The 24,847-nt window shown below is 42.7% G+C and overlaps 1 protein-coding gene across 1 annotated transcript; it reads right to left on the reverse strand.

Moving 5' to 3' along the window:
• Window positions 1-8,711: 8,711 nt before the first annotated feature.
• Window positions 8,712-24,319, reverse strand: LOC145360027 (taste receptor type 1 member 1-like). Its single transcript, XM_080214925.1, has 6 exons — window positions 24,204-24,319; window positions 20,224-20,527; window positions 14,628-15,395; window positions 12,885-13,097; window positions 10,790-10,910; window positions 8,712-9,662 (listed from the first exon to the last, which is right to left on the reverse strand). Exons 1-6 carry the CDS (start codon window positions 24,317-24,319, stop codon window positions 8,731-8,733), a joined length of 2,454 nt encoding a protein of 817 aa, XP_080071051.1. The 3' UTR covers window positions 8,712-8,730.
• Between the last annotated feature and the right edge of the window lie 528 nt (window positions 24,320-24,847).

Consider the following 24,847-nt stretch of genomic DNA (forward strand, 5'->3'; position numbering starts at 1 on the left):
TGCTTTTATCGGAAGGGTGCTGAGAGAGACTCTCTCAGCATTACGGATAAAGCAGAAATTTGGATGTGTGTATCATCCTCAGTCCCAGGGAATGGTGGAGAGGGCAAACGGAACTCTTAAGGCTAAAATAAGTAAGATTTGCAGCGAGACAGGGAAAAACTGGATAGATGCTCTGTCATTGGCTTTAATGCAGTACAGGAGTCAGGAAAACAGAATCACACATTTGAGTCCGCACGAAATGATGACAGGAAGAGTAATGCCGGTACCAAAGATCAGGGGGGCAGGGGGCCCCTCATTGGAGTGCTTAGATCAGGACACAAGAGAGTATATACAGCAATTAACTATTATACATAGAACTATATTTGAACAGGAAAAAGCCAAGGAAGAGGAGAGTCCTGCAGCAGAACACCAGATCAAACCTGGAGATCAAGTATACATCAGGAAGTTTCGAAGGCGTTGGAACGAACCGAGGCGAGAGGGACCGTTTGAAGTGACCAAAGTTTCTCCCACGGCGATACAAGTAGAAGGCAGTACATTGTGGTATCACTTAAACCATTGCACCAGAACGGTACCAGGGGCAGGGGAGAGAAGGGAGGTTGAAAACATCAATCATCTGGATTTGAGTAGCAGTGAGGAAGAAGTAGAACTACACAGGGGGAATCTTGGGGAACAGAGACAGAGCCAAAACAGAAAAACAGGAGCGGAGGATGGTGAAAGTGGTTCTGTGTATGAGCTGGCTGATGATGCAAGTGTCCAGCCTGGGCTTGTTAGCCAAGTCACCTGGGATTTGGAGACTATTTCCCTCAGGGACTTCCTTGACCCACAGTAAAGGAAAATGGAGTGTAGAGAGCATAGAGATGCAGAATCGGGGAGGTAGGGGAATAAAACATTAGATTGGCTTCTGGCGGAAAAAGGAGGAGTGTGTGTTATGTTTGGGGACCAGTGTTGCACATTTATCCCTAATAACACTGACCCAGAGGGGTCATTCACACAGGCCATGAATAAGCTGAAAAATCTCAGGAGAGAGGTGAAGGAGAATGCTGGGTTCGGGCATGGGGTATGGAATTGGCTGGACAATATGTTAGGAAGATGGGGGGCCTGGTTTGCTAAAGCTGGAGTTGTGACAGCCATGACAATAACCATCCTGGGATTAATATTTTGCTGTTTTTTACCTGTCTTGAGATCCCTCCTTGCTAGATTGGCAGTGCGACAAATGGTGACACAAGTGACAAGCAACCCACGTTTGGGAGGAACAACTAAGGAATGGGGAAACATTGAACTGCCCCCGCTGGATGAATTCACAATGACCCTGGTTGAAATTGAAACCTGTCAGTTTGCGAGATAGCTGCACTAGTGGAGGATCGTTCTACAACCTCACCGATGCCTACGGAGACCAAGAGACTTAGTCTGTACACAGGAATCAGTCTTTTTCCCTTCCCTAGACAAGGGTGGGAAGGTTTTTGGCTGATGACTGTTAGGAGCAGGCAATCTGGGGGAGCAACCTAAAAATTCGGACTTTTGCTAGACAGGCCATGATAAGACTAGAATGGGGACATTAATCCCTGACCAAAATACTCGGCTCCCCCACGTTGCCTACAAGTGTAATTAAATATGTGCATGTGAACGGGGTCAAACAGGGGGACTATCTGCGATGGCCTTGATAATTGGAATGAGACTAGGGGATAGTCTCAAAGGGGGGATATGTAAGGAAATTTGTACTCAATATGTAAGCATGTTAGTACGTAGAGAATTTGTACTGAATAATTGTGCCTAAACTGGATATGAAATACGGAAGCAAGGATAGTATTAGAATGTCTTCCTTGAAGTAGAATTAGGATGGGTAGGATGGGTAATCAAGTATAGCTGATTTGTAACCTAATATAATCAAGTGTAGTAAATGTGATCAAAGCAGGAGGCCCAGAGCAGCAGTATAGCAGTTACTTACTAGCAAATGCAGCCAATAGTCCCTTAGGGGACAATGGACACAACCCATCTGTCCAGCTTGAGATTGACCGTAATAAAACGAAAGTAATAAAGTGAGCATGTTTTCTTCACATTCGGCCTAAGTCAGCTAAACCACTATTAGTGTACAAGCAGAGTCGTAAAGATAAAAGCAAGGGATATAACCACCATGGTTTCAAGAAGAAAAGAGAGGAAACAGGGGGTGATCAATCTCAAGCAAGACAGATAAAGGGTCAGTGGGTCGTAAAAGCGAGATAAGGATCTTGAGGTATGGAGCTGAAATGTGCTTAAAAAGACTGTAAGCCGATGGCTCGATGGAGTGTTCCGGACATCCCGGCTTTATTTCTGTTGTACTGGAAATAAAGTCCATTGCTTGGAGGATTACAACTCAGACTCTCTGTTTCAATCGGGTTAAATAAGTTGTCGTCTTGGGGAACCACGACAAGGTTTGCAGATCCAGAACACCTTGTTCATTGTGACATTGCAGCATTAGTGAGTTTCCACTGTCTACACAATACCTGGTGTCCTTTAGTGGCACCGTGGCATTGTACCATGCTTTCAGGACTATCAACGATGCCCAAACATTGTTTTGTCACCTACTGTCCATTAGCTATTCCTGACATTGTAGTATCCCCTGGTGTCCATTATTTGCAGTGATATTTTAGTGTTCTCTGGAGGCTATTCCCCAATACCACAGTATTCCCTGGTATCCATTATTCTACTCTAACATAAAAAATCCTCTAGTCTAATGTCTATCATCTATACTCTGACATTGTGGTGTCCCCAAGTATCCACTATTTATATCTGACATTGTAGTATCCCCTAGCGTCCATTATTATACCAGGAGTGTCAAATTAGCCTTCAGTGATGGGTCTAATGCAATATCCCCACGATTGTGAGTCACATTCAGCAAGTTATTAAAATGGAAACAGATGAAAATAAAATGATGCTGACTTACATTGAGATTGCTTCTGTTGCTCCAGTGTCTAGCATCTTTAACTTGAACCATTACACCAACATTTGGTGAAACCAATAGGTTGAGACATGGTTTGGATAAAATCATGAGGATCACTTGTCACTACTACAGAACCTTGTGTCCCAATTACTAAGCCTGGAAGTGAATTCAAGATCCCCTGTAAAGATTTTGAGGGATTGCTATTCTAAAGCTGCCGTGTTTCATACAGTACAAAAAGTGACTACACTTTCTAGATGCTTCATTGTTTGTAAAGGGCTTTGGGGCGTCTTATGGAAGTGAAAGGCAATTAAGAAATGCAAGTCTTGCTTTTTGTCAGTCAGTGTAAGTGGTTCTGGGTGATTTGGTCTGTAAGAGGAAGGCTTCACCTCACTTCACTCTTCGAGGTTTGATTGTTTTTGTCGCTGTTTTTTCTCACTTTTAATTTTCATTGTTTATATTTTTCCATAATTTTCATCGTTTAACGCGGGTCGAAGCTGGTCCTTTCTCCCTGAAACACCTCTGCTTCACCTTTTATTTTCAGATATATCTGATTATGAACGGTGTCTAAACGCCGCCCAGGCCTCTCGCGCTCCAGCCAGTAAACGTCGTTGAGGGACCAGGCACGAGCCGAATTTCAAACTCCAACCGCCGCAGCACGGTCGCCGGAGAGCGGGAAAAGGGGAGGCTGTGACTGGAGGAGCAAAGAACACGCGTACTCGAGGTGCTGCGCGTGCGCACTGGACTTGTAGCGTGGGGGCGACGTTTCCAGCGTCCCGGGCAGAGTTACTTTTGGTGCGTTCCACATCTCATGTTTTCGTATGCAACTTAGGTGTTAGCAGCGCTCCCCTCCCGAACGTCTGACAGCCATAAGCTGTATCTTGACAGGGCCTCCTCCTGTGAAGCAACAAAATGTCATTAGTCATTAATCAGTTATTTCACTATATTACGTGACAGCAGCATTTGAAGATGGCAGCTCACCACCACCTTCTCAAGTGCAACTAGAGATGGGCAATAAATGCTAGCCAGACAAGGACACCCGTGTCCCACAAGTGAATAAAAAAAATTCTTCCAGTTTGCTCCTGGCATGCAGATACAATTTCAATGAACCCCTCTATAAAACATAATTTTTTCACAGCCATAACAGCATGTATAAAACAAAAATAGGTTAAAATCAAGCCCTCAGACAACATTGACTCCAGATTATCTAACAAGCTGCTTTTACTCTCAAAGTCTGATTCTCATTTATCCTCTGATTCTCACTCCCCACATTGCCATCATCTCATTATTATTGTTAACATTTTTCCTTTTCAATTCCTCTGGAATGGCCCTTTTCTGTCAATGACCAGCCCATAAAAGCAACCAAAATAACAATAGTAAAAACAGAAAATTTAAATAATAGCTCCATTTTCTCTCCCACGGGTGTTGTCAGGCCTGCTGAGGTTTCCCAGTATCTTCTGTTCTTGTGTCAGATTCCAGCATCCACAGTAATCTTCTTTTATCACCATAAAACCAACAGTTTCACATGCCACTGTATTGGGTGCAATCCTAATAACTGATTCATGGGAAACATAGCTGGAGCAGAAGTATAAACACAATGACATATTGTACACATTATGGATACTAATAAATCATTGAGTAAACACGCCAAAAACATCTCCAGTGCCATAAATAAACTCCCACAATGAAAGGTCCAATCTCAGCATCGACAAAATAAGATTCCACTCCCCTGAAAGGGTTCACTGTCACTGGGGCTCAGGTCTCCTCTGCTGAAGCTACTGGCTTGCTGGATATGGATTCTTTCTCCAGTATATCTCACCTATATTCTTCTTGTGTCACTTTGAACTGAAGTAATGAAGGAAAGTTGAGTTAGATACAAAATAAAGCTCCGTGTATACTGTATTACTGTCCCATCAAACATTCTCAGGGCTGTTACCTCCTCTGTCCTTTTTACTTGATGGTCAATTTGTCATCTATTGGCAGTTATGTTCTTTGTGATTATTTAGAAAGGTTTAAAGCAAGTGGACAGAGATGTAGGTAGACAGGTGTATAAGTGAAATATAATGTACTGACCCAGTGGCACTGTCACCACATGGTCCCTGCTGAAGGTTGTATTACTGGAAACTGTCAGCAATGCCTGTGAGTTCCAATTCAGAAACACTTCTTCCTATGATTGCAATGAATGGTGGAGCGGGCTCCTGCTTCTATTTTCTGTATATGTTTCTATGTGTCTCAATTCACATTCCTAAAAGGGCAATTCTCTGACCCCGTCAGACGGCTGACAGGAATCCTGATGCCCTGGTAATGGTACACTGGCTGAAAATTGGGTCCACCGCTGGGTATGAAGGCACTCGGGATTCACCTGACCTGCTCCACCCTGCCACCACCAATCGAGTTCTCACCCAGTGCGGGCAGCAACACAATAATTATACAAACCCGTTAATTTGAATATCATTATTAGTGGTTTTGACAGGCCATTCACCAGCTTCCCACTAGTCACCCAGCCTGCCAGTGAGAATGGCGCTGGGCGGGCTTTACATGTGCTATCCACAAGCAGGGACTTGGTATGTTGGACCCCAAGGGTCCAGGGTAACACCAGCAGCTCCCCAGAAAAGAGGGACATCATCCACTCTACTCAGACATGAGGGTGACTTGACCTGATTCCCTGCTCAGGCTATCTTTTCTTTCCATTAAGCCCCCCTTTCCCTCAGACCCGCTACTCAGTCCCCCTCTGGCACCCCCCTTCAGGACACATGCCTGGCATGCCCATTGTGCACTGTCCTCTGATACCTTGGCAGTGACACCTGGGCCTTGCGTCCTGGGCCCTGAGGGGACTCAAGGAGGTAGGTCTGGTGGCCATTTACCCTTCTGCTTCTACCAGGCTGCAGAGGAAGGATCTCTCAGCGGTCCTCGGAGTTGGGAGGTCTTGGGCTGAGGGCGAGAGGATGTCCTCACCACTCTCTCCCAGAATGGGGTCTTGTGGCTGCACTGCCCCAGCAATATCACTCCTGGCATGGTGGTTTCAGGTTGCTGAAAGGGAAATAAGGCTGAGTGGGATGTCTGAGGGGGGAAGGAGGCTGAGGGAAGATTGTGCTGAATGGGGAGGTCTTAGGGGAAGGGGGCAAAGGGAGGGGGAATTGGGTCACCCTTATACTTGTGTGGTGTGGGGGAGGGAGGATGCCCCGCTTTGGTCAGCGGGGGAGGGGGGTTGGTGGTGAGTCCCTGGTCAGTGTGGGGACAGCATTTCATTCTTTTGTGGGGAGGAGGGCCTATTTCCGAGCATGGAGCTCAGAGAGCCATTTAAAAATGGCAGCCCAGTCTCAGAACAGCAGGGCTGGCTGACGGGCTGCTCAAAATGGCCTTACTGGAATTTTCCAGTGGTGAATCATATTTGACAAATGCTGCCAACACCAGCAGGAAATGCTCCTGTTTTCCTGCCACTGGGCCTTAAGAATGGCACTGGGACTTGAACTGGATTACAACTCATTGTTCCCATTTAAAGTCTAAGCTTGCCTATCCTGCCACAGGTGCTGGGAAGTTCATTGGTGACGTCACTTTATTCTGTTGGCACACTTAAACTTTGACATCTATAAATAAAACCTTCCTTATAAATCATTCAAAAGTGCACGTTGATGGGAGTGCCCCCTATATAGGTGATTCACACTGTTGAGCTGATAACTTGCAGATTGTACTACAATAAACAAATAGCACAATTAAAGTGATAAATAAAGACAAGCTGTTCCCAGTGGTAGGAGTGTCAGTAACCAGAGGACACAGATTTAAGATATTTGGCAAAAGTACCCAGGGGAGATAAGAAGTTTTTTCTGAAGCGAGTTGCTATGATAAGGTTGTTATGTTAAGGCTGAGTTACATATATTCTTGACTGACAAGGGAGTCAAAGGGTATGGGGTGTAGGCAGGAAAGTAGAGGCTACAGTTAGATCAGGCATGATCTTATCAAATGGCAAAACAGGATCAAGGGCCAAATAGAATCATAAAATCACTGAATTCTACAGTGCAGAAGGAGGCCATTCAGCCTATTGAGTCTGCACCGACCACAAACCCACCCAGGTCCTGGCTCCATAACCCCACATATTTAACGTAGCTCGTCCTCCTGACACTAAGGGGTAATTTAGCATGGCCTATCCACCTAACCCACACATCTTTGGATTGTGGGAAGAAACCGGAACACCCGGAGGAAACCCATGCAGACACAGGTAGAATGTGCAAACTCTACACAATGACTCAAACTGGAAATTGAACCCAGTCACTGGCGTATGTGAGGCAGCAGTGCTAACCACTGTGCCACCATGCTGCCCACATGTAGTCTACTCCTGCTCCTTTTTCATATGTTCATATAATCATAATGAAGGCACTGACTGAAAGGGCATTAACATGTTGAACTTTACCTCATAGTCCAGTGCATGTAGATTGAATCCTACAAGATTGTACTCCATGAGACTACAGTTTTGTCTTTCTGTACCTTCTGTGATTTTATCCCAAGGACCTGTAGACATCATGAAACTGTACCCAATGGGACTACATCTTGTGTGACTATATACCCAAGACACTATGTATTGTGGGATTGCACACTATGGACATGTACATTGTGGAACTGAACTGTGAGATGTTTGCCTGTGAGATAATCCCAAGGCTCGCATTTAGACTACCCAATGGGTATGTATATCATGGGACAGTAAACTAGGAGACTGCATCCCATGGCACTTTACTCTACCCCTGGCACTGTTCTCCAAGATATTGTAGTCTTTGAAACTATCCCTTGGATCTGCACCTTGTTAGATTACCCCATAGGAATGTATCCTGTGTAATGGTACTGTGTGAGGCTGTATCCTCTGGGGTTACAACTTGGGGTTCTGTGTTCCAGGGCGGAGTTAGTTCCTCTAAAATTACAAGAAAATACAACACAAACTTCACATTACATATCTAGTTTTATTTTTCTGACCGTATTTTCCATAGTCTATTGACATGTCCAACACACACTCAAGGGCTGAAATAATCAGTAAGAAGTAAAATCATGCAAGCCAATAATTTCAGCAAAGGATAATCGTGGCAGTATGATTTAAGTACATATCATCTGATTATCAAGATTAGAGTTAGGATATTCACTTGATAGAACAATTCATTGCTGCTTGCTAATTTTATGAATAATAAATTTAACTGTGAATTTCAAGGTCAGTGAAGGATGGGTGGGGAAAGGACCAGGGGAGGATATGTTTGCAGGGACATTATCTGTGGACAACGCAACACCAAACATTATGGAAAATTTAAGTCACCAAAAGCCACAATCCCCCTAGTTCTGCTGATTAAAGTCCTTCCAATATATCCAGTTGAGGTAGAAGCTTCTCACCTGATCAGCTATCCAGTGAAATGCCAAACCTATGGTAAAATTTAGTTTTGTTTGTGCTTTGGGCCATGGTTCATAGAAGCTGGATTCCCACGGTCCAAACTCATTTCATATTGAACCCTACAGCAAAGTTTGAGGATTCTCATTCTGTCAGCCTTGCCTAGAAGTAGAACCCTGGAGATTAAGTGGATGGTGCACTAAAAGCATTGGAGGAAAGCAGGGTTCTCAAAGGATTGTAGGAGTGGATGTTAGAGAGATAAAGAGAGGTGAGGCTTTAGGGCTACCTGTTATTATTTATTATGGCCTTTGGTTTTTCATTTGCTTGTGAAACAGCCACTATGATTAGAAAGGAAGTAAGCTCCTAATATTCAGCATTAAAGGAAAATAATCTACTAAAACTCTGCAGAAACACAAAATGATAAGAGACCAGGTGAGGAAAGGGCTTATGAAATCTAATTTGCCCCATTCTGTCTCTTTGTGTAATCCTGAATGCAGGATTGGAAATAAGCCAATGTGTTATTCTGTGGCATAAACAAAATGATGTAACATTTTGGAAGAAAGTAGCCCATGGCAACACTGAAGGCACTGGTAACTGTCAGGAAGGTCTGTATAGATGAGGTGTATCTCTCCTGATTAGGGGTGACCATCGATGTCATGTACAGAATGTAATACACAAAGCAGATCATCATACTGAAGGCAATAAACTTGGCCTCGTTATAGTTCTTTGGAAGATCCCTTCCCATATAAGCAAATAGGAAACATGCCGCTGTCAAAAAGACAGTATAAAGAAAACCGAGAGAGAAGATAATCACATTACCAATGTTACAGTCCAGGATGATTGCCTTCTCGATGATGTGACCTTTGGGGGTAGGTGGGTCTGCAATCAACCACACAGCACAAATGACAAGTTGGACACAGGTGCTAAGAATGATGAACAGGTATTGCCCATTGTATTTAACCCAATAGTCATGCGCCTTAGGCAGTTTGGCCGCCATTTTGAATATGCAGACGATTTGAAATGACCTCACCAGGATACAGGACAGGCAGATAGTGAAGCTCATCATGAAGAATGGCTGTCTTATTTGGCAGAACACTTTATTTGGTTTACCAATATAGAAATACACACAGGAAAAGCCACAGAGCATTGACACAAGCATGAGAAAGCACATTCTGCCACCAGAAGACTTGACAACCGGAGTATCGCAATTGCGTACAAAGATGACTGTTATGGTGATAGTCAGCACAATTCCACCATTTGCCAAGATCAACAGGAAGATGGAGAAAGCACTGTTCCATTCCAAAAAGTAGAGCTCCCGTTCCAGGCAGTGGTGGCTTTTAGGAGGCGACCATTGTTGCCAGAGGCAATCCATGCAGTGGTAGGGATCTGCAAAAATCTTGATGTCATTAACGTAGGAAAAGAACAAGACAGGCAACAAGACACTGAATGGTGCACATTGAGCATTGCAAGGTCAGGACATCTCTCAGTAAGTTTTTTTGTGAGTCTTCTGCTAATTCACTAAGGGTGGAGAATGGACCATTTTCCCTTTCTGACGTTTATTGTCAACATCAAATACAGTACAGTTTAGATAGAGATAAAACTCCTTCCACACTGTCCTAATAAATAATCCAGGGCGTATACAACATAGATGACAGAGTAAAGCTTCTTCTACATTGTCCCAATTCAAACACTCCCAGGATGTTATGGGGGGGTGGGATGGTGGCTGGAGCTTTGGGAGTGGGACCATTTGGAGCTCAGGGAGAAGATCGGGGGTGGGGGGAGAGTAATCAAGAATGGAGCAGTTGTGGTTGGGAGGAACCAGAATGGGTCCACATTCATGTAGTTACTTACATGTCTTCTTTTTTGCAGGTTACGATGGCATTCACCAAACCAATCATGTGAGAGGCACTTCGAGCAGCCATTAGGCCCTTTAGTTACATATACAAAGGGACTAATACCTGTTTCAGATGCTGCTAAAGAATGCCTCTTGCTTACCCTTACTGAATATATCAGGCTCTCTAATTCCAGCCAAAAGTGTGAATGTGTATACTGTCTGCCACTCTTGGAGATTAAATAAACTGCCCAGCACTTGGAAAATGGGCCCAATGCACATCAATTTGTGGACCTTTAAATAAATATAGTATTTAACTCATTGTGCCACTCAAGAGTGTGAAAGGACTCACAGTCCATGCAATTCTAGAGTTTCAGTCACTTTACTTTCCAATTTTGCTAACACATTTTAGATCAGCAGCTGGTATAAAACAGCAATAATTATCCCAACCTTTTAATAACAAACATCACCTCAGCAGAGCTAGCCAGGCTGACCTTCTGGGAGAAGGGATGAGATCCTGAATAAAGATCCAGAATTCTCTAGTTAAATATATTCAACAGGACAAAGGAAGAAAGAATCGGTTTTTAACTGGAAGTATTTTGTTATGCATCACAATCAACAGAGAGTAAGAGAAAAATAAACCAAGAACGGAATGAAGAAAAGCAAGAAAGCTATTACTGACCACTCTGATTCTGGAATGTTCCAGAGGGACAGTCTTCACAGTCGAAGCAGCAATGATGGATCCCTCTTTGGATTTTCTTCTGTCCTAGCGCACACATTGCTGAACAATTGGATATCGGGGTCTGGAGAAAAAACACAAGGCATCATTCTCCTGTTCTTGGAGGGACCCAGCTGAATTTTGGACCTAAATTTTCTATAGGCTACAAGTCTGAAGGAAAGTTGGGGGGGGGGGTGTAATCTTCCATATGACCACTGCAGAAGAACTGCTGATGATTCCAGAAAAGATTGTGGATATTTTAGATTGTTTTCATAGTGTTTCTGCGCACTTCCTCCAGGGTTTTGATAGATAAACAGGAGAACCCCCAGAAATCCTTTCCCATTTAATCTCTTCTTCTAATTTTCTCTCCTCAACTCCTCATCTCTGACAGGTAAACTCCTCACTAAAAGCTGTGGAGCCACAAGGAATCTGCTCAAATGGACATTCTTTATTCCCAATGCTAGATGTCAGCAAACCTGTTGACAGTCTCTGCTGCACTGCCTTGCTCAGTCTGAAAGTGGTAAGGGATAATGTCTGACCCACTATCCACCCAGCCTCATAACATTTGAGAAGTCTTTCGATGAGCATTTGCGAAGCCAAGGCATACAAGCCTAAGGGCCAAGAGCTGGAAAATGGAACTAGAATAATTACGTGGTTTGTCTTTTACTTCAATGCTGTATACTTCAATGACTCAAGGTGTGAAAGGACAGTGTCTGACTGACCCATCCATTTGCAGAGCAAGAAAGGACAGTATCTGACCTACTGTTGCACCCAACCACAAAGTATGAGAGGACAGTTTTTGACTCACCCAGTCCCAAGATGCAAAAGGACAGTGTCTTGACCCATACAGTTTCAAAGAGTGAAAGGACACTGCAGTCATAATTCCCAATATATTTTAGATCAGCCACTGATCAGAGGCTCTGAAATCCCTTGGGCCAAATCCAGGCAATTTCTGCCAGGAGCCTCAGATCATGCTTGCCAGTGACCTCTGCTGGTGATCTCACAACAGGATACATGATCAATGGAAGTCCTGCATTGTTGAAAATGTTATCCTTCAGACAGTTGTAAAATCAAGACAATGTCTGCCTGGTGAACCATAACAATCCAAAAGATCTGTTTTGAAGGAGGTGTCCTGGTCAGTATTCCTCCCTTGACTCTCATAGAATCCCTACAATGCAGAAGGAGGCCATTTGGCCCATTCAGTCTGCACCGACCACAATTCCACCCAGGCCCTATTCCCACATATTTACCCTGCTAATCCCCCTGACACTAGGGTCAATTTACTTGGCCAATCAACCTAACCTGCATATCTCTGGACTGTGGGAGGAAACCGGAGCACCTGAAGAAAACCCATGCAGACACAGGGAGAACATGCAAACTCCGTACAGACAGGGACCCAAGGCCGAATTGAACCCGGATCCCTGGTGCTGTGAGGCAGCAGTGCCACTATGCTGCCCAAGTTAACTGGTTCTTCATTTTGTTGGTGTTCGCTAGATCTAGCGGTTATGTTGGGCTAACTAACACTTGGAGATAATTCATTGCATATGAACATTTTGAAATGTTTCCTTGTGACAATAAGAAAAAAACTTGAATTTTTAAAGTGCCTTCACAACTTCAGGATGTCAAACAATACTTTACAGCCAATGAAATAATCACTTATAATGTAGAAAATGTAGCAGCCAATTTATGCGCAGAAAATTCCCACAAACAGTAGTGAGATAAATTACAGCATGTCACTTTTGCTGTCATTGGCTGAAAGACACAACAATTCTCCAGTGTTGATTTTAATCATGTCATAGGGTTGACCTGAGTGGACAGGCAGAACCTCACTTTAAGATCTCATTCAGAAGATGACATTTCCAACAATTCAGCACTTCCTCAGCTTTGTAATGCAGCATCAGACTGAATTATATACCTAAATTTTTAAAATGAAATTTGTACCTACTACCTTCTGGCTCAGGGACAGAGACAAGAGCACTGAGCACCTATGTCAATGCACTTTTTGAATACATAAATGCAAGCCTTTCTGACCAGAAAGAAGCTTTGATTGAATTCTCACCAAGTTATCTCCCCAATTCCAGTTGATCAAGGATGAATCTATATTCATCTGTCTGGTAGTTGGCAAGTAAAATCCAATAGTCTTAAAATGAGCATGAATCTTTGTCCAATCCCATAAAACAATGTCATAACCAGTAGGTGGGTCTCCATGCTCATCGAAGTAGACAATGTGATCATGAAGGTTAAATTTCACTGTCTTCAAGCTGTGGAGTAACTGAGACACAGAAATAATGCGATTAACAGCAATAGTTTACGTTTGAGTTCAGGCTAGATTAATACAGTCAGATTCAGGTTGAGTTGGGAGGTTTGAGCAGAAGAGTCCTTGTCCCTTTGTGAGTTTATGCTCACAACCATTATTGGAGTCTCTACTTGGTTCATTTTTTAAATCCTTCTTGCTAAATTTTTCTTGCTAATGTTTTATTATTTTTAATCCTGGTTGGCATCTTGTTAGTGTGCCCAGTTTTACATTTTTATTAAGCCTGACTCAAGACATTTGGTGACAGACTTTCCAGTCTTATATTGAAATTTCTTTCTTTCCAATCACAGTTAGAATTAGTATGTTAGAATCGCAGCTAAGGTGGCACTTATAATTTGAGTCAGGTTTGAAATAACATCTTGAGTTAGGGATAGGTCGGGGTTAGAGATACAATAGGGTTGAAGTGAGTTGGATAAAGCTTATGGTTATGGATGAATTAGGATAGGGGATGATGTTTAGTGATGGGGATTAGAGTTAGTTTAGAATAAGAGTTTGGATTAGGTAAATGTTAGAGTTAAATTTAGGGTTATGATTACTACAAAATCCCACAAAACATTGTATGGAATTGACACATACAAACAGATAATTGATACAGAAATGTATGTTAGCATCACAGAGCACTCAGTACTTCTGGTATACAGTTGAAATATTGCATCCTCGCACCCCACTGAGTTAACATGACAACAGAAGAGGGTGCACAAATTGCTTTTGCTCTCCTGACAGGAAGGTAGAATAATCAAAGTCCAATTCCCTAATCCTGATTATTGCCTGGTGAACTTCCTGGAGACACAAACGTGGCATGGAGAGGATTAGGACAGTGCATTCTTCCCATAAATCAATATCCTGCCAACAATCCCTGTGTAGATTTATGTATGATGTGGAGATGCTGGCGTTGGACTGGGGTAAACACAGTAAGAAGTCTCACAACACCAGATTAAAGTCCAACAGGTTTATTTGATAGTAAACACCACAAGCTTTCCACAGGTGAGTGGAAAGTTCTGATCAGAACTTCCCATTCACCTGACGAAGGAATAGCGTTCTGAAAGCTTGTAGCATTTACTGTCAAATAAACCTGTTGGACTTTAACCTGGTGTTGTGAGACTTCTTACTAGATTTATGTATTTCAGGAAGAAAGGATCACCACTGCTCTGTGGAACTCAGCAGAGTAGGGAGCAGTTAAACTACTCTGGAGTTGGATGAGGGCATAGTAAAAGCTAGTTGTGAAAAGTTACTTGGGGATGGACATTGAAACTGGCAATATAAATGGTTCAAGTGACAAGTGTTTATCTGGAGAGAGAAATAATTGAGGAATGGTGATAGGTTGAGGGATATGATAAGATTGGCAGGTGAAGTTGAAATGATAAAAATGTGGGTTTGATGTGTTTGAAAATGAACCATTTATTTTTAACCTAACGAGATTTCCTGCTTCTATGTTTTAATGTACTTTTTCACTGCCTTGTAAAGAAAAAACTAAAGACACATACCTACCTGCCAAGGGAGAATTTTGTGTATTTTGTCACATTGTGCTGCATTGCACTGGAGTGAGTTGTGTAATGCATGGGCAACAGCATACACAGCCGAGTACACATTGTATGAAACCCGCTTTTCCAGACTATATGATACAGAGTTCAAATGCTTGGCGCTGAGCCAATCAAACTGGCTGCATGCCTGATCACAGCTGCATCTGCTGTTGGTACTCTCTCCCATCTCTGAATCTGGCATGAACCTTAGATTAGTGCAGCTCAAAGGTTTGTCCAGGAAATCTTTAAAGTGTGCCATCTGCCCTTCCTTGATCGCTACGCCTATAACTGTTCCAATGCTCTCAATGCTTGGTATATTTATTATCTCCTCTGATAAGGAAATAGCTTCGCTTACAATCCACACTTTGGAAGTGAGATTTTGTGCCACAACAAGACTGAAAAATACGTGTGCCATTAATTCATTGGAAAAGAGGACAGTGACATTGACAGTGCTGCTGATATTGTTGATCACTTGGATAACAACCTCAGGGGAGGTGGTGATGATACCCTGATATGCAATGCAGACTCCTGCTGCCGAGGCCAATTCCACCACTCTGTTGACTCCTTTGCGCCCATATTCATTATCACTCCCAATAATGGCTATCCAGTTCCAATGGAATTCCTGTATCAGTAGCGTCATTGCATTTGCTTGGTTCTTGTCACTTGGAATAGTCCGGAAAAATGATGGGAAACGCATTTTATCACTTAGGATCTCACCAGATGCTTGGTAACTGATCTGTAGAAGCACAAAGAAAGAAATTTGCATTTATATAGCACCTTTCACAACCTCAGGGTATTCCAAAGCACTTTATGACCAGTGAAGTAATTTTGAAATGTAGTTACTGTTGTAATGTAGGAAAATGCACCCCAGACATACGCTCTTCCACCACAAAGATAGTGACCTGAGGTTTGAATTGAACCCAGGTCTCTGGTGCTGTGAGGCAACAGTGCTAACCACCTCTTCTCCCTGTTACTATCAGACTTTTGAATGGATGTGTCATATATTAAGCTCATCTTTTTCTACATCCTAGACATGACTGTAACACTATATTCTATACTCTCTCCTTTCCTTCTCCCCTATGTACTCTATGAATGGTATGTTTTGTCTATATAAGACGAAGAAACAATAGTTCTCACTGTATCATAATACCTGTGACAATAATAAATCAAATCAAAATCAAATCAAACATGAGGGCAATTTGGGCAATGTCAGTAGCCACAAATAGCAGAGATAAATGGTCAGGTTATCTATTTTAATGGTCGTGATTGAGCGATAACAACTTGAAAGGATACCATAGAGGACTCATCTTCAAATTGTATTTTTTCCCCAATAGGCGTAGACAAAGGTCAAAGGTAGAGGAGGGCACTTATAATGTTAAAATGGCGGCACAGGCTCGTTGGGCTGAAGGGCCTGTTTCCCGTGCTGTGTTGTTCTTTGTTCTTTATGCTCATCTCAGAGGGCATAAAGGACCTCAGTTTAAAGTCTCAACAGATAAATGGCATCCAGCTCTGGCAGTGGAGAAATCCCTCAGGACTGCCCTGGAGTGCCAACCTAGAATTTTGTGCTCAAGTTGAGTGGGGCTTGAATCAATAACCTACCGACTCAGACATAAGTATTACCACTGAGAAATTAGCTCAGTCTCAGCTTATTTTGTCTTCCTTTGAGCTGATCCCAAGCAAATGTAATTTGTTGCTTTCTGATTCAAAGAAAATGTCGTGAGATGTCCAGCTCCCTATGGCTCTGTTGTTGAGTGTACTGCCTCGTGAACAAGAAAAAATCTATAAAAAGATATCAGGCAGAATTTTACAAGAAAAATTCTAAGGCCGCAATTTTACTGGCTCGCCCAGCTCAATGATGAGCCAATAAAATCACAGGAGAGCTGAGAAATCAGGATCTTGCCCGGTTTCTCAGCTCTTGCGATCTTACTGTTACTAGATTTTTGGCGAGGGGCTGAATAATTTATTCAAATTCATGCTAAACGTGATTGATATCTGTTTAGTGAGCCCAGCGCTTAATCTTCCGGGCTCACTTACCTTTACCGCATCTCCAGCAGAGTTTCTCTCCGACAAGGAAAACATCTGCTCCTCATGAACAGCGAACAGTTGTGTTGCCCTCGCCGGTAGATCTGAAGGCCATTAAGGCCCCCCCGGGGAGATTGAGGGAAAAGGCAAGGTGCTGCTTGGGCAGTGCCAGCCTGGCACCTTGGGAGTGCCAGCCTGGCATCTTGGCAATGCCAACTGGCAGTGCCGGGGATGGGGCTTACAGGGAAGGGCCTGAAGGAGTGGGGTCTATGGAGCGGAACCTGGAGGGGCAAGGTCTATGGGGCAGGGCCAGGCCAGGGCAGCCTGATTGATTTAGGGAGGGAATTCCAGAGCTTGGCGGTGAGCAAAAGGCACAACCAAAAATGGTATGGTGAAGGGATTTCTGCAGTCAGAGTTGGAGCAACAGAAGATAGCTGACACAAACTAGTATAATTGTATTCATTGAAATTTGTACAGTTCAGGAGTGATTTGATCAAAGTTTTCAAGATATTGGGCAGGAGTTTCAGCTGTGCATGCCCCAAGATCAGAGACTTCTGCCCAAGGTCAATGGATCTTTCCATGGTCCACCCCCCATCTGCTAAAATTTGCGTGGCAGGTGAGAAGGGAAAATTCCACCCATTAAGTAGAATAGGGAAGATAGATGAGAGAGAAACTATTACCATTGGTTAGGTAGTCTACAACTAGGGGCATAATTTAAAAATTAGAGTCCTCTCCCCACCTTACACAAGTGAAATTAGAAAGCACTTCTACACATTAAAATTGGTTTAAATTTAGAACTCTCTACCACAAATGACAATTGATGCTAACTCAGTTGTTAATTTCAAATTGGAGATTCATACATTTTTCTTAACCAAAGGTCATAAAGGGATATGGAGCAAAGACAAGTATATAGAGTTAGATTACAGATCGCTGAATAACAGAGGGTTTGGGAGGAGCATTGCAGCACTGGAGGAAATTGCAGTGGTAAGGAGGGCAAGGCTTCGAGGGATTTAAACACAATTTTAAATTGGAAAAGTTGGGGGATCAAAAGCAAATGTCGGTCACTTTTAACAGGGATGATAAAGAAGTGGGACTTGGTGCAAGACAGGGAACAAGTGTCAAGTATTTTGAGTGAGCTGAAAATTATTGAAGGTAGAGAACAGAAAGCCAGTGGAAAGCATTGGAATATTTAAATAAAAGCAAAATACTGTAGAAGCTGAAGATTTGAAATAAAACAGAAAATACTGGTAAAACTCACTGGTCTGGCAGCATTTGTGAAGATAGGGAAAAAGAGTTAACTTTTCAAGTCTAATATGACTTTTCTTTGGAACAGAAGAAGAAGAGCCATATTGGATTTGAAACATTGGGCCCGATTCTCCCATCCAGATGCGTACATTTTTTGGTGCATCAGGATGGGAGAATTGTGTGTTGGTCATTTCGGGGGACTCGGGATGCATGCACATTTCCCACAGCTCGAGAGCAGGCACAGTTAGGGAACACGTTGGAAACCAGCAGGAAGACAGGTAAGTGATTTAAACCTGTTTTTAATGTATTTTAAAAGTATTATCAAGCCCGGCACAGAATTCTCTGGGTCCAATAGCATCTCCCAGCCAGCCAGGAGTATTTCACTCCAGTGGGGTTTAGAGTAGTTTCCCATTTGCAGGGAATTAGCAGGAGATCCCACCGGACTGAAGGGGGAAGGTGGCCCCCCCCAGTGGTCAGGTGGTGGGGGGGTGGTGCCCCTTGGCACTGCCCAAGAAACGAAGTGCCCATGCCTAGGTGTCACCTTGGTACTGTCCACTGGACATTGAGCAGTGCAAAGGGGGCAAGGCCTAGGGGGCTAGGGGCAAGGGTGTGGGACAAGAAGTTGGGGCACAGAGGGCAATGTGAAAGTGGGGAGATCCTGCTGCCACTCTGCATTGGGATTGGTCAGGGCTGGAGGGAGGCCAGCAATCAGGGTGGGCTGGGGTGGGGTGGTTCCTGTCTCCTGGGGGAGTCAGCTGTGGTGGTCTGCCAGGGTGTGAGGGATGGGAAGGGATCGTCACTATGGGGAGTATGGGTTGGATGGAGATTGTGGTTCTCCAGGATAGGGTGGGGTCAGTAAACTTCGATCTGACAGATAGGGCCTACTGCGCATGCAGATCCAGCATGAATAGGCCCCAACTCCTGAGTTTTCAATGATATTCACGATTGTGGCCTTTGCATTACACAGAGTGTGGGAGATTAAAGTCTGAACTCCCACTGAAAAAAAAATCATGATTTAAACCAGTTTTCTCGCCGATTCAGCACTCAAGAGTTTTTTTTGGGAGAATTGAGCCCATTAACTCTGTTTATCTCTTCACAGATATTGCCACATCTACTGATGTTTACCAGCACTTCATGATTACATTAAAATAATCAAGTCTGGAATATGGACAAGGGCATTACTAAGGTAGAAACAGAGATGAAAGTAGGTAGTCTTTGTGATGAAAAGGATATAGGAGAGGCTCAGTCTGGCACCAGATAGAATGCCGAAATTGTCAACTGTCTGATTCAGCTGAAGATAGTAACCATGGAGTCATCGGCAAAGGTTGCACCCAAATAAATCATTTCCAACTTCCCAAAGCTTAGCTAGAAGGAATTGCAGCTCATCCAAGATTGGATGTCAAGAAGCAGTTTAGGAAGCAGAGATAACGGGGAAGGATTGAAATAAACGGCATAGAAGAGGAATTGGATGATGTTATCATACACAATCAAGCTGACCTGTGTCTGCATATGAGATTCCCAAGGAGCAGCGTGATCCATTCCTGGCCTGTGTTAAGTTTACTGATCTTACCAGTGGCAATGAGCAGGGCTACAAATGGCGAGAGAAAGAGGAAAGCTAACCAGGGTTGCAGGCTCTGATCTCCTTCCAGTGATTCCTGCTGAAAATACATGTTCATGGACATCAGATGAGGATAGAGTTTGACTCAGCTATGATACCCTGGAATACTCTGCCAATATCAGTGCGTAACTGCTCAGACAAAATTAACAGCCATTTTTTGGAGATTCCAGAAGGCTTGGGAATTTCGAGCAGAGGGATGGATCTGAACCACGATGATAGTTTCTTTAGAGGAGGACTTGAGCCTCAGTGAGAGTCAGCATCTACATTCCCGTTAAACTGCATGGGAGTGCTTAGGTATCATGCACTGATGAAAACTCACCTGATGAAGGAGCAGCATTCTGAAAGCTCATGCTACCACATAAACCTGTTAGACTTTAACCTGTTGTTATGAGATTACTTACTGTGCCTACTCCAGTCCAACGCTGGCAACTCCACCTCCTGATAAAAATGGACCACCCACAATAACTAAATTTTAAAGGAAATATTGGTCAGCACTTTCGGAAGAGGAGGGTAGGGGTGGTAGTGGGGGCAGGGAGGGTTGTAACCAAACAATGCTTTTAAACAAAATGGATAACAAATCATGAATTGTCAACATTGCAATCAGGACAATGGAGCACATTTATACAACCTGTTGCCTCCTCAATTCAAGTGCACAAATGAGGGACACAAACAAACTCACCTGAGGAACAAGAAAGAAACCTAACACTTTTGCAATGGTAATTGCTACATCTGTTGAAGATGGTCCAATGACAGCAATCACCCTGGGTTGGTAGGCTGTGTAATTGTTTAATACCTTCAGTTCTGTTCTTTGCTTGCCTGACAGGAACTTGAATGTGGCTTGGATATCCACAGCTTCAAAGCAACTGTCGGTGATGTCATAGCCCAGAGTGACGCCTGGCAACAGTTTAGTCGAGTTGTTAATTTCATCAATAGCAAATCTCATTGCTTGGAATGCAGTCCACATATTTTTCCTGAATTCTGACCTACAAAAAAGTCATTTATTTCAATTAAAGTGCTATTGGCAAGGACATTGCAATTATATTTCTGAACCATGTGGGGAATCAGATCCACAGGTGATAGCCATTCATTCCAACAAAGGGACATAGGAATTTCTAGAAAAGAAATCCAAGATTCATCTAATTCACTTTCCATCAGGCAGTTTATAAATGATATTGAAACTGTTGATTAATCAAAGCAATCGATTTCTATTAATAACACACCGTTTTTGTTTACTTTGTACAGACAATATTATTTGTAGTTTTGGCTGGGGATTTGAGGAGAATGGAAATCTGACAGAAAGCATTTGACCAGGAAAGATGGCTGAGAGATGCTGACATCTTTAAGGAAGATTGAGGTTAGGGACGAGGTGGTAGTTGAAAAGATTTATGAGTCAAGGGTGAGTTATTTCAGGAGTACGGCTTTGATAAATTCACTGAACTCAGAACTGAACAATGTAATTCAGTGTACATGAAGCAATATGGGATATTTCTAAGGGATATGAAGTCTGCATAGAGGCAAGTTAGTTTTTTATTTTCAAGCTGTTGACTTCTGTAAGTATGGCTTCACCTAGATGAAAGAGATACCTGATTTAAATTCTATGGCCTAGAAATTTGGCCCAGAAAATCCTATAATTGAGGTGCTAAACAGTCTTCAAAATCTTCAATATGGTGGACAGGAAGCTTCATTACAAATCAGCAGTGCAGACCAAACATATTGGTTGAAATGCTCACACTCGAAATAAAAATCAAACCAGTGCTTTCCAAACCATTTTCCAATGTAACCCATCTTTAATACTTGAAAATTAATGTGACTCCCTCAGTGCCAACAAAAACAAAGCAGCAATAAAGCAATATAATAATGTTCAGTATATAATTATGAAAGTTAATTTTATTGTAGATCGACATCTAATACATTACATAGATATGAGTTTTTAAAGTACTTTATAAAAATGTTATTATTTTATGTACTCATCAGTCCACTACTTTGTCTGAGCCATTCCAGCTCACAGGCCTGAGCCAAAAAGCATCAGACGCTATTACTGCTAGCATTTGCATTCAACATTACAGATCTATAGCAATATCACGCAGGACACTGGACACAGTGTCACACAACAGAGATTGTTAACAAAAGGGCAGAGATTTAAGATGGTTGGCAAAAGAACTAGAAGAAACATTAAGAAAACCTTTTTTCATACATTATGGGTAGGATTTTAAATGCACTACAGGACGGAGTGGTGGATATATTCAATAGTGATCTTCAAAAGTGAACTATTGAAAAATTGAGTGGATAAGAGAAATCAACCGGGAAGTGGAACTAATTGGATTGTTCTTCAAAAGAGCAGGAACAGACTTTATGGGCTGTATGGCCTCGTTCTTGTACTATTCTATAATTATATAACAAACATCAACATAAGGTGAGGAAAACCCACAATTGTGGACAGCCTTGGATTTCAAGCATTCGCAGTATTTTGCTTTAGTATTCCATCACATTCCTGACTTGTGCCTTGTATTGGGTGGAAACATTTTGGAGATTCAGGAGAATTGTCTCATAATACTTCGTCTCTGGCCTGCTCTTGCTGCCACAGTACTTATGTGGCTGGTCCAGATAAATTTATGGTTAATGGCAAACACCACAATGTTGATGATAGGGTATTTAACAATAGTAATGTCATTATATGTCAAGCGGGGGTGGTTAAATTCTCTCTATAATTAAAGCAAAATACTGCGGATGCTGGAAATGTGAAATAAAAACTAAAAATGCTTGAAATAATCTGTAGGTCTAACAAAATTTGTGCAGAGAGAAACAGAATTACTGTTTTGTTCAATGATATTTCAGCAGAACTGAATAATGTTAAAAATATAATAGGTTTTGAACAAGTGAAAGGGGGGAGAGTGGAAAGAAAAATAAAAGGGTTGAGGGCAGTAGAGATTAAAAGGCAAAAGATTTAAAAGTGCTTCTTCTTATGGAGATGAGCTTTGCCTGGCACTTTGTGGCACAAATGCCACTCACCATCCCAAGTCTGGCTGTTGTCCAGATCTTGCTGTGTGAAGGCACAGAAAGTGTCATTATCTGAGAAATTGCAAATGTAACTGAACACTGCGCGACCTTCAGCAAATTTCCTTGCATTCCACCTAATGATAGAGGAAAGGGCCATTGATGAAGCAGCTAAAGATGATTGGGTCGTGGACACTGCCCCCAGGAATTCCTGCAGCAGTATGTAAACCATCTGAACACTTTGATTAGAATAAAGACTGTAAATCATCTCTGGGCAAATTTTTTATATATACCACCAGAACCCTTTAATTAGATTCCAGTCTGTAACTTTACAGTCTCACAGTTTTTTTATGGTACAGAAGGAGGCCAGTTCAGCCTATCACTTCTGCACTGGCTCTCTAAGTGAGCATTATGGCTTAGTGCCATTCCTCTGCCTTTTCTTTCTACTCTTGCATATTATTCCTATTAAAACAATCAGCTAATGCCCTCGAGTGCCTTCCTCCATCACACTTCCAGGCAGTGCATTCCAGACATGAAGCACTTGCTTTTGCTCCTGGGTGTATCTCTGTTATATAATCATAGAATCCCTGCAGGACAGAAGGAGGCTATTCGGCCTATTAAGTCTGCATCAACTCTCCAACAAAACAACCCATCCAGCCTCTATCCCCGGAGCCCAACGTATTTACCCACTAGTCCCCCTAACCTACACATAATGACTGTCCAAACATCCTGGTAAAATCAGAATCTTTAGGAGAGGTGGGGACCTGAACTCCAGTGAGGGAATCACTTCTTCTAAAAGAGGAAAGGATCTGAACCCCCACTGTCACTGGTATGTAGTTTGCCTATACTCATATTTTGGCTGTATCTTTTGTTTGCTATACACAGCACCTAGAGCTGTATTCGCACTTTGAGAAATATACATGGAGCCTATAGAAACATAGATGATAGGAGCAGAAGGCAGCCATTCAGCCCTTCAAGTCCGTTCCGCCATTCATCATGATCATGGCTGATCGTCCAACTCAATAGCCTAATCCTGCTTTCTTCCCATAACCATTGATCCTGTTCGTCCCAAGTGCTTTACCTAGCTACCTCTTGAATACATTCAATGTTTTGGCATCAACTACTTCCTGTGGTAATGAATTCCACAGGTTCACCACTCTTTGGGTGAAGAAATGTCTCTTCATCTCCGCTCTAAATGGTCTTTCCTGTATCCTCAGACTGACTCCTGATTTTGGACACCCTCACTATTGGTAACATCCTTCCTGCATCTACCCTATCTAGTCCTGTTAGAATTTTATAAGTATCTATGAGATCCCCTCTCATTCGTCTGAACTCTAGCTAAAGCAATCCTAACCTAGTCAATCTCTCATCATACATCATCCCGCCATCCCTGGAATCAGTCTGGTAAACCTTCACTGCACTCCCTCGAGAGCAAAAACATTCTACCTCAGAAAAGGTAACCAAAACTGCGCACAATATTCTAGGTGTGGCCTCACCAAGGCTCTGTATAATTGCAACAATACATCCTCACACTGTAACTGATAGGCACAATGCCTGAGCCTGCCCTCATGCTTTGTTTATACTTGTGCTCATACTGTGACTAGTATAATATCCCTTCAGGGATTAATACAAGTTATGACATAAATCTATTCAGCTGTTACTTACTTCTCACAGTCTGGGACAACAGGTTTCAATCGATCAACATCTTCCAGTGGGGTAAAGTGAATGGGAAATAAACCCCCAATCATGTACTCTCCTGGTGAGGTAAATGACAGACTCATAGTGATACTACAGATAGCATATACATAAAGAGACAGAAGGAGCCACATTTCACTTTAGGGAGCAAGAGGCAGCTCTCAATGTACAAAGGAAGTTGATGTTTGCTCGTCCCTCTCCTTTTAAAGTGTGCACTGTGGGACAGCTGGAGATCTGGAAAATTGTTTGCATGGATTTGTGTAATGATCACTGTTTATTTAGGTTGTCATGTGATGTACAGGTGTGTCTCCTGACCTTATGGTTCAATGCTACTGCTGTTGCACTGGCATGCAGTGCCATGCAGGGCATCAGATTAAACCCTCATTTTACCTGGCTGTCAAGCAGAAGATGCAATGGCTCCCAGCAGGACAAAGGGGATGTCAGGCATGTAGACAACCTAGCATAGTGATTCATGGTTAGTTTAATGGTCCTAATGGATAGTCAAAAGGGTAAATGCCAGTCAGAGAGCAAGCCCCAAGTGCTTCATCGCCACTGTTCAGAGGATCTGAATCCTGGCAGACTGAAGAATGAGTAGAGCTGGGTTTTGGGACAAA

The sequence above is a fragment of the Carcharhinus amblyrhynchos genome, chromosome 30, assembly GCF_965287045.1.
Source record: "Carcharhinus amblyrhynchos chromosome 30, sCarAmb.v2.hapA, whole genome shotgun sequence".
In the NCBI taxonomy this organism is placed as follows: domain Eukaryota; kingdom Metazoa; phylum Chordata; class Chondrichthyes; order Carcharhiniformes; family Carcharhinidae; genus Carcharhinus; species Carcharhinus amblyrhynchos.